Source organism: Falco punctatus (genome assembly GCF_963210335.1).
Source record: "Falco punctatus genome assembly, chromosome: 11".
Classification (NCBI taxonomy): domain Eukaryota; kingdom Metazoa; phylum Chordata; class Aves; order Falconiformes; family Falconidae; genus Falco; species Falco punctatus.
The window spans coordinates 16,279,312-16,292,940 of NC_137591.1; the positions used below are offsets into that span (position 1 = coordinate 16,279,312).

At 35.7% G+C, this 13,629-nt stretch overlaps 1 protein-coding gene across 11 annotated transcripts in view; it reads right to left on the reverse strand.

The window, feature by feature from the left end:
* Positions 1-13,629, reverse strand: part of TTLL7 (tubulin tyrosine ligase like 7) — a 75,163-nt gene that overhangs the window by 11,308 nt on the left and 50,226 nt on the right. For 9 of the 11 annotated variants that reach the window (XR_013931079.1, XM_080406520.1, XM_080406518.1 and 6 more), the window contains 6 exons: positions 13,323-13,409; positions 8,725-8,920; positions 7,428-7,708; positions 6,047-6,103; positions 4,364-4,498; positions 2,532-2,612 (listed from right to left, as the gene is read on the reverse strand). Coding sequence is in view for 10 of the 11 variants with exons in the window: in XM_080406520.1 (XP_080262646.1) it covers positions 2,532-2,612; positions 4,364-4,498; positions 6,047-6,103; positions 7,428-7,708; positions 8,725-8,920; positions 13,323-13,409 (837 nt within the window). In the remaining variant the exon portion in view is untranslated. The remainder of the gene's footprint in view (positions 1-2,531; positions 2,613-4,363; positions 4,499-6,046; positions 6,104-7,427; positions 7,709-8,724; positions 8,921-13,322; positions 13,410-13,629) is intronic. The other 2 variants (XM_080406527.1, XM_080406519.1) reach the window with 1 other exon arrangement.

Here is a 13,629-nt window from a genome sequence, read left to right on the forward strand (position 1 = left end):
GAAAGTACCTTTGAGACAGATTCCTTACTTGCATAAATATTCTCCACCTTGAGCTTTCTTCTCCTTTACCCACCTCATTGGAATATAAAACATACTTCTTTCAGATCAACAAAAGCTTACACATTTGGCAGTCCTCAGCTGCAATGTCATTGTCAAAGTTAATCCGTTTTTATAAACTACCCTTCTAAGAATAACTATCTGATTGCTTGAAGGGATTGAGGTTAAAAGCAGGGTTTTCTTTTTTTAAAAAAGGCAAATCATTTCCAGTGCAAGCAAAGATGAAGGGCCCACTAGTGCTTCAGGAATTCTAAGTCTCCTAAGTTGTAAAAGATGTCCTCACAAGAAGAGCAAAGAAATGCACATTTCTGATTGTACAGTTTTTGCTAATAACGACCTAGCGTATCAATTGGTATCATCCTGACTGGGTAGATGCCCTTGGCTTTACACGATTGTCAGTCAAACAAAGGACAGGACCACCCTTTATTGTTGGCTTTCTGAAATAATGCTTAAAGGAGAAAAATCTGGCTACACTGAAAAGAAAAAAACCCAAACCACACAAAAAAACCAGACAGACAGAGGTAAATTAAGCCAGATGGCCAAAAGGAACTTGGGAAGGGCAATTGAAGAATGTATAGTAAACAGTCTCAGTCCCTCAAAGAGCAGTTTTATCACTCCCTGTGGTGATTCCTTCCCATAGTTTTGGGGAATGAGCTATAGGGAAGGGATAAAAAAAGACACCTTAACCAGCCTTGTGTGAAAGCCCTGTATTTCAGCTGAAATGATGGGCCCAGTTTGATGACTCCTTTCCACATTTGTGGCATCATAGATCAAAGAAAGCAATTCTAGCAACATGTCCCTCACCAGTCCCAACTGTCCCAAAGATTCCTGCTGAGAAAATGAGATCTCCATTGCAGCAGCAGTATGAATTTTGGGCCCTGTTATCTATGTAAGTATCTACCCCTCCCTCTCTCCCTCCCAGCAGCTCTTCCTGCATATCACCATTTTCTACAAGTCCCCACCAAGACACTCCCTGGTTTTGGGCAAAAGGCTACAGCTGCCATATGCACACAATATAAATGACCTATGTGCATATACACTGGGATTACTGCGTTCTTTCCTGTAATTAAAAAGAAATACGAGATCATTTTAAGCAAAGGACTGTTCAGCAGAATGGCTGTAGACATCAAACAAAAAATTACAATTTCAGCCAACGAAATTGATTGCTCTACTGATTCCTGTCAATGGCAGAAGAAATAATTCTGCTAAATCATAGATATGTGCTGCCCCTTGACATGGTTTGAGAAGAATTCTAATTAAATTATAGCCTCCTATACTTCTAAGTTCTTTTTTAGTTTTTCATGTCTAATTTAGTTTTAGAAAGCTGTGTGGACACATACTCCATTTAATGTCTGAACTTCAATAGTCAAATATATGTGACATCACATCAAACGGACATGTTTTTCTGTCCAGTATGAAAATACAAGCAGCTAATGCAACATTCAATAAAATACAATTTGAAAGACTGAGGATCATACTGCTGATTTTCTTAAAAGTAATTTGAGATGAGGATCTGAAATGATTCTTCCATTCTCCTTTAACAACCTCCCAACATTTTCCAATGAAAATATTTATCACATATGCAGCATTTTGATTAAGTTATTTTCTTTTATGGTCTATAAAAATAGATTGCAAAACTGAGACACACAGAGATTAAATGCCTGGACCTGATATGCTACCATGTAATTTGGTCAGTGACCAAAGCAGAAAGGAAGACCCAAAATACCATTTTAGGGGCACCAAAGTGTTAATAATAGATACAATTTCTGCTACATTAAGGAAAATAAATATTACACAGGGAAGATAATTTTGACTGACATATGACATACAGGTATGACTGACACTACTGTGTGTCAGGTTGTAAACAGACTAAAACTCTTTAGATGTTATATACTACAGTACCTCCTAGATAGAGGATTAGTGAAGACAGAAGGATAAACAAATATACTTAGTCCTTTGCAAGACGAAACCAGTTAGTTGAGCATTTTAACAATATCAATAATCATTGGTTGGCATGTCTGGTTTTTATTCAGCATCATCTGTTGTAATACTGTGGGTCAAAGACTCAAATAACCAAGTGCAATATCACAAACACTAATGGAGTTTTAATACGTCTGGTCTGGAACTGCTGACTGGTTTGTCTCTTATCAATCAAATCTGCTGAATCAATACACTTCTAAGAATGTTTGCTAAAAATTAAGTACATAAGCAGAATTAATCATTTATTTGTTTACTTTTCTTTCAGCAAACTATTTTCTTAAGAACTTGTTTTTGAAATTATATTCCAGGATAATTATGCTTGTCTAAATATGAGCAACATAATTTTCTGCAACTTAATTAATTCATATATAGGTTAATATTAACAGCCAGTATTTTAGTATCTCAAGTCAGTCCCAGGTACTGCTGAACGCCAGCAGAAACACTGCTATGTGTCTACTTCAGACAATCTGCCAAAAATGAAATACGTTACTTACTTTTCGTTGCTTTACAGAATCCAGTTTTACCAACCAATAGGATGCCACTTTTGTTTTATGATACTTCCAATTATCCATAATCTGTAGTCATTGCAAAACACAAGATGAAAGAAATACACATAAACCAAATGAAATCTGACATTTCATTCATGAGCATTCCTAATGCTAAAAAGTCTGAGCATCTATAAGACCTCTGTGAAAAGATATTTTCTCTAAAAGAAATGGAAAACATTTGCAAATTTATGGGGGGGAACATTTGCAAAGATGTGTGTGCAATCTTTCAGTTTAATCCTACCCTCTTTTCCACCTGATTCTGACAGTCGTACACCACAAAGCAGGTAGAAACTTGTTTTGACAGACTCAGCTCAGATTCCTTGAACACAGCAATAAGTTCAATAATGCATAACTGTTAACCTATTTAAATAGCGAGGGGGTTTGCTGCATAAAGGACATCAGGAATACCTTGAAAATATCCTTACTATAAATGGTCATATATGAACTGCAATACTCTCCTTTTATGATGTCTAAGTGCTACCAAAATAGCTTGAGCTGTGAACATACATTTTTATTTTCATTTTGTTATTTTACCTTTTTGTTCTATTGCAGACCTACGACAAGTTCTGCCTCACTGACAACTAATATACCATTACTTGTTTCCTTCCATGATGAAGTATTATTTCCCATCAGAAACTAGCTAAGGCCAGATGAATTCATAAAGGAATTCTGCCATAAGTGCATTTATAACCACGCAAGCGTTGTATGAGCATGTACCACTAGATGGAGCGCACACACGGGCATGTGTGCGCGCACACACACTCCCAGACCTACATAAATACACACGCTCCCACGTGTCTGAAAGAAAAAAATTAACGAAGCATTTTATTTCTGTTTCTATGCTAAGAGACTCAATATGCTAGTTATGAATGCTGTCTTCCAGAATCACCCAAAACAACCATCATTACAGGAGAATTCCTTTCCACTGTGATGTAGTTGCACAGATTGCTAGAGACATAATCAACATTTTGAAAACTCACAGGGCAAAGGACATTTCAAGTCAGATATTGAATTAGATGAGTTCTAACACACAGTGGACTGTGCTTACTACATCAGAATACAGGTGTTAATTTAAAGAACTAGATCCCTCCATATTTCTACTAGGCTGAGAAAAGAATGATCTTTTTTTCTTTTCCAAGCTGATGTTAGTTTCTTTGCAGTAGATATTTAAAAGGGATTTAGACAGCATGTATTTTCTGCTTAGTATCTTAATATTAGGTGCTGCTTTTTAATTGCCTTTTAGATTGGGCATTGTTTCGCCTGTCTTTGATACCAAACTATGAGGGTCAGGATAATGTTGGATGTAAGAAGGAGTAAGCTGGCAGACTAGAATATTCAAAACATATGACTGGTTTTCTTTATGACTAGCAAACTTCCAGGTTGCCTTGCAGCATACCATTCTGAGTTCTCTAGTATGCCTACTCTAGAGCAAGTTAAACATGTCAGGCTCTGTACTAACAACACCAGATGAAATATGAGTTGTAACATTCTTCTTAGCTTACTTAAAAGTTTGAACTTTCTCCACAATGAAAAATTGTATTTTCCTAACCTTCCTGATTGTTTCTCATATATTTTATAAAGACATAGGAATGTTTTCAGTGCTGCTCTTTCAAGGTCAGAAAGTATGCAAGACTCCAAGCTTTTGAAATCTTTTGAATTATCCTGAGTTTTGGAAGTTTTAAGGCCACAGGAGCTCATGAATCATAAATTGAGCTTTCTACTTGCCTTCGTGTTAGTGGCCTAAACAGTTCTTCTTTCTTATTTATATAGATACTTACATCTTCTATAATTAATTCTGATTCTTCATCTGTTTTTCCTGGGAACTTCATTCTCATGTCATTGATAATGAGAAGAGTCTCTTTTATCAAAGCAACTTCTTGCTCTTTTGTTTTCTGTTGCAGCAACGACTCACTCTAAAAAACAATATGAAGCGGAGGAAAAATTTCAGGTGTGTCATTAGATCACATTACAAAGACTGTTCCTTGACAAAAATAAATTCTAAATAGGGTGACATAAAATATATTAGTAAAGTATATAGATACATCATCTAATACATGATGTATCTATACACACATATACCTCATACACTAATGCATCATCATTACTCATAGTTGTCAAGAAATAAAGAAAAACAGTTCAAATGTAAGTTTGCTTGAAACAGGATAAACAAATATATATTTGATATTTCTGGTCCCCACCATTTAAAATATAAATTTGAAATTCAGATAACAGACTTTGAGATTAAATTCAACATAATGAAAAAAAAATATTAATCATTAAAAACTTCCTTTCAGTACTTCACTGCACCAATTTAACAGAAACTGCCAATTATATGTCACTGTGCTAAGATTTCTGAAAGCATTAAAAAGTAAGGACGCTTTGCTCCTACTCTGGTCAGTGGGGATTCTGACAGCGTCTTCAGCTGTCCAGGATTTTGTTTAAAGTATCAGTGCTTCTTACACCAACACCAACTTGAGCCCCTACAGTGTCTGCATAAGACCATCCCTGGAGGGTTTTGGGGTTTTCTTTAGATTTTAGACACTAGTAGTAAGTATTTCTGATCCTTTTTCTTTACTTTTGCATACTTTTCTATTTGGAAGAATAAGTGAGCGTAATTGTATGGTTTTTCAAAAGTAAAATTAAAAATGTTTAGGCATTTTAAATCTTTGTATTTTGTAAGAACTACAATACTTACTTATGGATATTTTTGTTTAAGTAAGTGATAAATATTTGCATGCATAACAAAATATTTTGCTATATGATACATAACTGAAATATGATAGCAGATATTTCCAAATCCACTTTTTTTTTTCAATTACTGCTATGATAATGTGTCTGCAGTTCTCAACTGTAAATGGCTTACTCTAAATTTAGTTTCCATACCTTTAGAACATTTGGATCTCAGCAGCCTCTAAAAATGGCAGTACACTGCTCTTTTCTTGCCCAAAGGATAGATAAACTGATACTTTATCACGCACAAATGATTTCTTCTTAGTAAGTTACAGTTTATCAATTTTAAATTTATTCTAGCAGTAATATATAGCATATTATTCTTAGTTGCAAAAATTATTATGAACAGAGTTCCATTCACAATACAGTGCTAAATTATGACTAGTTCTTACCCATTCTGTAAGTAATTTTATTCACATTATTTTAAGAAGCATGACCTAAGCTCTATCACCCAACATAATTGTTCTGCATATCAAGATCATTTCTGTGGTGGAGCTTTCTCAATGAAAAAGAGAGTATGGTGTCTTGCTAACGTTAATTTAAGTGAATAGCCCATTTTTAATGTCAGATGGTAAGAGACTGTTTTTAATCTTTCAGTAATTTGTATTTGATATAAAGTTAATGTGAATAGAAAGATCTATATTAGTCCTGTCTCATTAAGCTCTCAGAGTACATCTTGATGATAAAAGGGTACTTTTTAAACTTGAGATAGCTAATGTGATAAAAAATACCTTTAACACGTTGTGGTGAAGACACAATCTTAATGTCTTTCCAATTCTATTAGCTGACTTTAAAGATGGAAAACCATGTTAAGGAATATTTCACAAGATGTCACACACAATTTTAAAAGGATCCTTTTTCGTCATTTAAACAAAGCCTCATGGGCAAAACAGACAATGAGGATTCTACCTGCTAAAAATGATGATTAGAGATAGTAAACACTATGAAGCAAGTTAATTAGCATTGCAAAAGGATTTCTCACAATCAAAGCTCACCACAATAGAGAAAGGCTGCAAATATGGGTTAAAAGTGCCAATTTGTTTTGTCCCATCTCTGATAAATTATTTGGGTGAGGAAATATATAGGTCAGGCACCAAAGCATGAATGGAAATGCACTGGCACCAGCACACAATACAACACTGAATGAGGTTGGGGGCTGATCCCAGCAAACGCTGCCTAGGGGTAGGTAGGTGTGTGGTCCATCGTGCAAACACAAAAGAAATGCCTGGGCTGTGAAGGAGATACCAAAGAGAATGTCAGTCTGGTCACAAATGGGAAAAAATGTATCGTTCAGAAATATACTGTGAAACTTCAACCAACCACACAAATTCTAAACAGGTAAAAGTGTTTAATCTCATCAATTTATTCTATTAATTGTTTAGTTAGACTATCTGAATCTAAATGCTTGTCTGTCTCAGGGACAGGCTTCAAAAAGAACAAGTTTTATCTTCACTTTAAAAAAGAAAGATGGCTTCTGACACAGTTATTGCAGTGGCAAATCCTAAAGACAACAAGAACTACCTAAAAATTTCAAATTGCTCACATTGGAAGTAGAGCACTACTGCAGTAGTATAACCTATGCAAAATAGGTAGAGTAGGTTGAAAATTAATTACACCTTCCTCTACAATGGACACGCATACAAAGTCTAACTACAGTTTTATTCTGGTACAAGGTAGTTACCTTTGGAGTATATGCTGGTTTTGAAATACTGATGTATTTTTGTTGCTGTAAAGATTTCAAAGGCAAGTACACCCTTATTTCAGAACCCCAAAGTCCCCAAACAAATCACAGAAACTTTTTGAGAGAGAGAAAAACTCTTCCAATCTTCAATAAACTGTCTAGGAGAGAAGGTTTCCCAGTCACAAAAACTCTTTAAAACATTTCCATTCTCACAAAATGTGACAGCTGTATTGCTGCACCAGAAACACTGAAACATCCCAGCTAGCACTCACTATAAGTCATATGCAGGTCTACAGATTTTATTCCTGAGTTTCTGCCATAGCATTGACTACAGTACTTCAGGTTTTCTGACACTGTAAAAATCAGTCATATATTTATTGAGTTTTAGAGGAAACAAACACATTTTAAAAGCAACTGCTGTGTTGACTCACCCCTGAAGAGTTCATAGTTCCCAAACTGGGTGTCTGAGAGACTCTGGCCGAAGATGGGCTACGATTTAAAGAATGAGACCTATTCACTGAGGATGCACGCTGGATTTGCAGAGATGCTTTTGCTGAAAAGGGACGTGTCTCTGCTGCCTGTGACTGCATAGTCAATATTGATATTGAACGAGGGCAGCTTACAGAACGCCTTATTGGACCCGTGGATGATGCGGAGGATGAATATGATGGGGATTTTATATTTTTAATTGAAGATTTCAAGTTCATTCTGCCTGCAGACAAATTAAATGATGTAATTACTTATTATTCTCTTAACACCCATTTTTCAGTCTTTTCAACTAATAACATAAATGAACAACATGCTTGCACATAGGTAGCACTACATGTTGACTAACAACTATATATGTAGCAGTCAGATCCCCTAATAATACATACTTTACATACTTTATAAGACCATTTATTTCTTCCTCATAGTCAGATTTAATCAAGTAGACTCCAGTCCTCTGTAACATGCATCAGATTTATGACAGAGTGCATATGCCTTACAGGTCCAAAAAGTATGTGGCTACTGTGTGTGGCTTCTGGACTGTAAGAATATGGAAAGAGTAGAGGAAATTTGGTTGATAGAGCCCATATTTGTAGATCTGGTCTCCCTCATCAGCTCCTGCATGGCTGTACAGTTTTTTAATTCAGTCTTCTGGTAAATAAAGGATGCTGCTATGAAAAATAAAATTTTAGAAGCAGCATTACCTGTGTGCAATTACGTGATGAAATTCATAAACACAATGCTAAAACAAAAAATAACATGCTATATATACCATGTTCAACAGAACATGCTCACACTAATGCTCTGCAGCACACAAGAAAACAATCATCAAAAAAATCTGTGCAGGGATCTCATGTAGAGACCCTATACGTCTCCAAATACATTTATTTATCCTTTCTATATTCCAGCAAATGCAAGCTTAGTAAGACTATCTTTCACAGGGAAAAAAATAACAATCTACTAAAAAAGAATCTTAGAGCAAAGAGGAACATTCACACTATTTCCAAGTGTAGCCCAGGTGTATTTTTCTCTTTAGCTTTCTTGGCAAAAGAATATTATTTCTTTTTTTTTTTTTTTTAAAGCCACTTTCATTAATTTAGGAAAGATTTTAAAGAAGACAGAACAAGCAAACCAGTGTTTAACCCAGAGTTACAAATGTTGATGCATTCTAAAATATTGAAGCATTTTATATAATTCATTGTGAATGCCAGGCTTACTTGGAAAAGCGATCATTTAACTTACCTGATCGTTCCAAAGACTTGTATTTATTTTCTTCAAGATCATATGAAACTTTTTTCTCTTTTTTTTCATTGTGATCTTCTTTTTCATTTTCTTCTCCTGATTCTGACATACTGCTACTGCTATCACAACTACTATCACTGTTGCAGTTCTTCAGTTTTCTTAAAGGCTGTGCACTTTCTGGCATTGAACACAAAGGCTAAAGCAAAAAAAAAAAAAAAGGGGGGGGGAGGAGGGGGCAAAAAAGCAACAGCCACTCAAGTTACTGAATTCATTCATAATCCCAGAAGAACACATTACTATCACATTAGGTTCCTGATTCAGGCAGGTTCATTTGTACATATTTAAACCTTCCCAAACTAGATTGGAAGTTTGTCCTTAATTTTAGAATAAATGCTTAAATATTTCATTAAATTCAGTACACAGTAGTCCTAATCTTTTTCACATGAAGAGCAGCATAATATAGTAAGAGGAAAAAAAATATTTTATTTCACGTATGACTTACACTACCAGACATACTGAATTATGGTTTGAAATCATAAATCAAGTGAATCAGAACACCATTTACAATCAGTTTCAATCCCTCACTGATATTTGCAATAACTGAAGCTATACTTCAACAACAATCAACATCAAGCAAAGAAATACACCAGGGAACTTTGGCTGGTAGACTTCAGAAAGTGAAAGTGATTAATCTACATCCTGCAGAAAGCAAGAACTGGAAGAATATAGCAAGTTATGCTAGGTGTATTTCATGTCCCATGTGCACATGGGATTCAGTGTCATCAGGTATTTAAACTTGTGCTATTACCAAGGATACTGCAAGACCAAAATCAAGAAGCAGGAGACCGAGAAACTGATGCAAGAACAGAAGCTACAAATGAAAATTTTTATTCTTCCATCTACCATCAAGGCAGACAAGAAAAATGCAATATCCTCCATTATATCTATTATCCTAAGGCGGCTCATGCGGTCACTTTTCTTCGCTACGCATTTTCTTTCCAGTAATGCTCAGCTATAAGAAGCTATGGTGATGGCCTCATCTGCCTGGTTATTGAATGGACTGCAATTAAAACTCTGATTTAAAAACATTAATATAATAATTTCTGAACATATTTGGGGTCAGAGTAAAACTGAGGAAGTCTCAAGATGAATTTTAATTGCCCTGTTATCTTAGCATAATGTAATGCACCAAGATTTATTGTGAAGGGCAATAGAAAAAAGCCCCAAAGATACTTCTCCTGCAAGATACACTTCATAACTGAACATATGCTACCTAAAATTCCATTCCAGTCAAGAAAGGAAAGAGACTTCTGCCACTGACTTAAAAGCACCAGTATGTTTATGCAAGCCCAAGCTGTTAGACCAGATAAGGAAGAGTTGAAGACAACTATTCCATTGAAAAGAGACAGCCCTGGCAACTGTTCAATTACACAAAGAATATTTTGATATCTATCTACCTGCCAAAAGGACAAATTAAGGTGCCTCAACACTTAACTGCTTTCTCAAGAATAGCTGTCCTACTCATGAAATTACATGTGTCAGAGATATACTGATCAGACATTCCTGATGAGTTATGCAAGGTAAAACAAAAATTTTCAATCGAAACTCACAGGGGCTTTGAGGCAGATCTCATTCCCACTTATGATATGCATGTTCTTCACACATTCTACACTAAACAGTAAGAACACCCTGACCAAGACTTCACACCATTTAACAAAGAAGAATTAAATATAAAGGTCAAAGAAATTACAAAAAGCAATAATGACAAATAACAGCTAGATCTGGGTTTAAATTGACCTCTTAAAATAAGAGATATTTGACTGCTTTTAGCAATTCTAATCGCCTTGATTTCCCCCTTATGCTAACCTGATTTTTCTTTCATTAATCTGATTTTATATCAGAAGATGAAAAATAAAAGTAATTGCTTATTGTCTCTAAAACGGCTGTTATATTATTTCCTTAGTTCTTTTTCCTGCACAGTGCAATGTCATGAACATGAGGAAACCTTGCAGTGTGTGAGTACAAGGTGCCCTCTGGAGGCTACAAATGAACCAGACGTTTCCGGATTGTATTTCCCAAAGTAGAATCCAGTCATATTTTAATTGCAGGCAAAAATGCCTTCCTTCTGGGCAGTTCTTGACCTGCTTTTTACTGTGAGTTCCTGATCATGTTCAAATAATAATAAGGCTGATATTCCTAGTAAATTTGGAATAAGTAAAGCTTATTTATACACACACACACATCCCCCTCTACCCCTCATATAAATACGTATATATTTGTATGTATAAGTTACGTGTATATATGTCTCTAGTTACGGAGGAGGATGAGGAGGAAAAGACCTCTCTTCTATTCCAGTTGCAAGTTTTGAGTCCCAACTGTTCCATTTTCCAAGGAAAACAGTGTGCCCAAGGCAGAGCACTTACCTCCTAACAGCAACTTCTGTCAGCAGGCCAGCCACTGACTTTTAGGGGACAGGACATCACGAATTTCTGAAAGAACCCTTCACGTTGGGTAACATGACATGAAAAGTACTGTTCCCCCAAGTTTGTTTTGTCGATTAGATCCTGCATACGTTACTTTTTTGATGTGCTAATGCATTTTTATTTGTAGGAATTTACGATCACAAGAAGATGAGTTTTACAGCTGGATTGTTCTCTTACCTGACAGGCTGACAGGCAACAGTAAGTTCTACTGCCTACCTCACTCACCAGATTTCTATACAGATAGATGTTTAGACACTACATATCTCACAGGAGACCCTTTACAAAAAGGTGGCCAATCAAATGTATATTATTAGTCATATGCACCTTAACCCTTACAGGAAAGAGGTGATGCTCTTTTGGTACAAAATGCAAGGACCATCTGCAATGAGCATCTGCATTTCAAAGGAAGTGCCCAGGATATTATGCAAGCGGGGGAATCTCCAGTCCCATGGCTTCACTGTAGGCAATGGTTTAAATGTTTGAGAAGTATACCTGGACCCTAAAAAAAATGCAAGAATACAGATCCTGTGCACACTGCAAGGAAAAGAAAGTCTCCTTGGATAAGCTATTTCATTGCCTTCCCTTTTAATTTCATCAATGTTATGGCAAAAAAAAAAAACATCAGAATTTTGGTCATAAGCAATTTTTTCTTTCTTTTATAAGGGCAAATGATATTGTACTGGTAGAGCAGCCTGTAAGCCACGAAATCCATTTGCCTGCTATAAAAGAACACCATGTCATATAGTCTCACTCATAAATTGATCAAACTTCACCTTAAAACTAATTAGGAGAGGTTTCTTAATTTGGCCTCGGTACCCTATTAAATCCTTATAGCCTCCAGCCTGGGAATGGCTTGTGTGCACCCAGTGTAGAGATAGTACATATCAACTCTGTGTGCGTACAGTCAACCAGACAGATACTCTTTGAGGGCTGCTGGGAAAAGACAAGGCTTCTGGAAAAAGGAAAAAAAATGACTGAGATGTTAAACTCGAATTAAGTGACCCTATATTAAAGAATTTAAAATAAAATCTCAAGGAAAAGAATGCCTGAAGAATGTGGATTGAGTGCGTTGCTAGGGTGGACTGGATTTTTTTTTTTTTCTCCTCTTTAAAATGAATCCACCAATGTTAAAGCACGAGCTCACAAAATCCCCATCTTTGTAATGAGGTTCCTGCAAATCTGTCTTAATACCAGATTGGGTATGCAGATCCCCTTTCCAGTATGCACGCCTGTAACAAGATGTACCTCTTTGAATTCTTGCACATATCTGAAGTGCGCGTGCAAGCTCAGGACAATTGTCAGCATTCATTTTGTATAGGAATTCCCAGATTTGTACACCATGTAATCAGAAACATAAAATGCTATAAAAAAAATTTACATTCATCCATAAATAAATCCATCACACATAAACGTAGGCTCTTCTAAACAGATCTGACCTAAAATGTTTGCAGGATATAAGAAACATACTTATTTTAGTCAAGACCAAACTATTTATCTTTATTGGCTTAAAGAAGATATGCAGTGTATTTAAGGCAAAGACTTGCATGAACTATGCACATAACCAGAAAGCATTAGGCTAAAAATAATATACATTCACTTTAAAAGCAGACTGGATATGAAACAGGCTCCAAGATATACTGTACAACCATTTTAGCAAGTCAGCAAGCTACAAATACATCATAATCATAGTTAATCCTTTGACTTCCACGGTGCCTTTTATCCCATGATCTCAAAATTCCTTAGTGGAACTAATCGATTAAAGATGAAAGCATTCTTTTGAGATAGGCTATGGATATAAAAATCATTTCATACACTGAAATCAAGCGATCTCTTGTACAACAGTTGTTGCCATGCTCATCAATTCCTCAAAGTAGCTTAAAAAGTAAAAGAAGGATCTCGTATCCCATTAAAATTTTAATGGGATTTAGTTGGACAAATGGTAGTTATGCTTCTTTTCATATTAAAAAAAAAAAAAAAAAAGAAAGAAAAAAAAGGCTAATGGCAGGCTGAGGAAGAAAACTTCCACAAGGATCAGCTAACTAATTCCCCACTTAAAATCCTCAAGCTACCTCCCTAGAGAGCCAAATAAAAAATTGGTATCTAAAAGTCAAATACCTTAGGTCCTCGCTGCCTGGTGCATTTTCCCATTAGTTTTTCATCATCTATTTCACACTGCTCCAGAAGGTCCAAAATGTCCTCCTCCTAGAAATGGGAATTCCACTACAATTAATTCAAGGTAGGACATATGCCATCCTTCCAAAATTCAAGCACCGAGTGGTAGGAATTTGAAATTACTTAGGTTACTAATTCCTGAAATAAGACTATGAATCCCTACGCAGGAAGATATAAAAGTATTTCTTCAGATGCATGCATCTCTGCTTGCAACCAACATGAAATTGAAAGTTAAGATCAATTATTGACA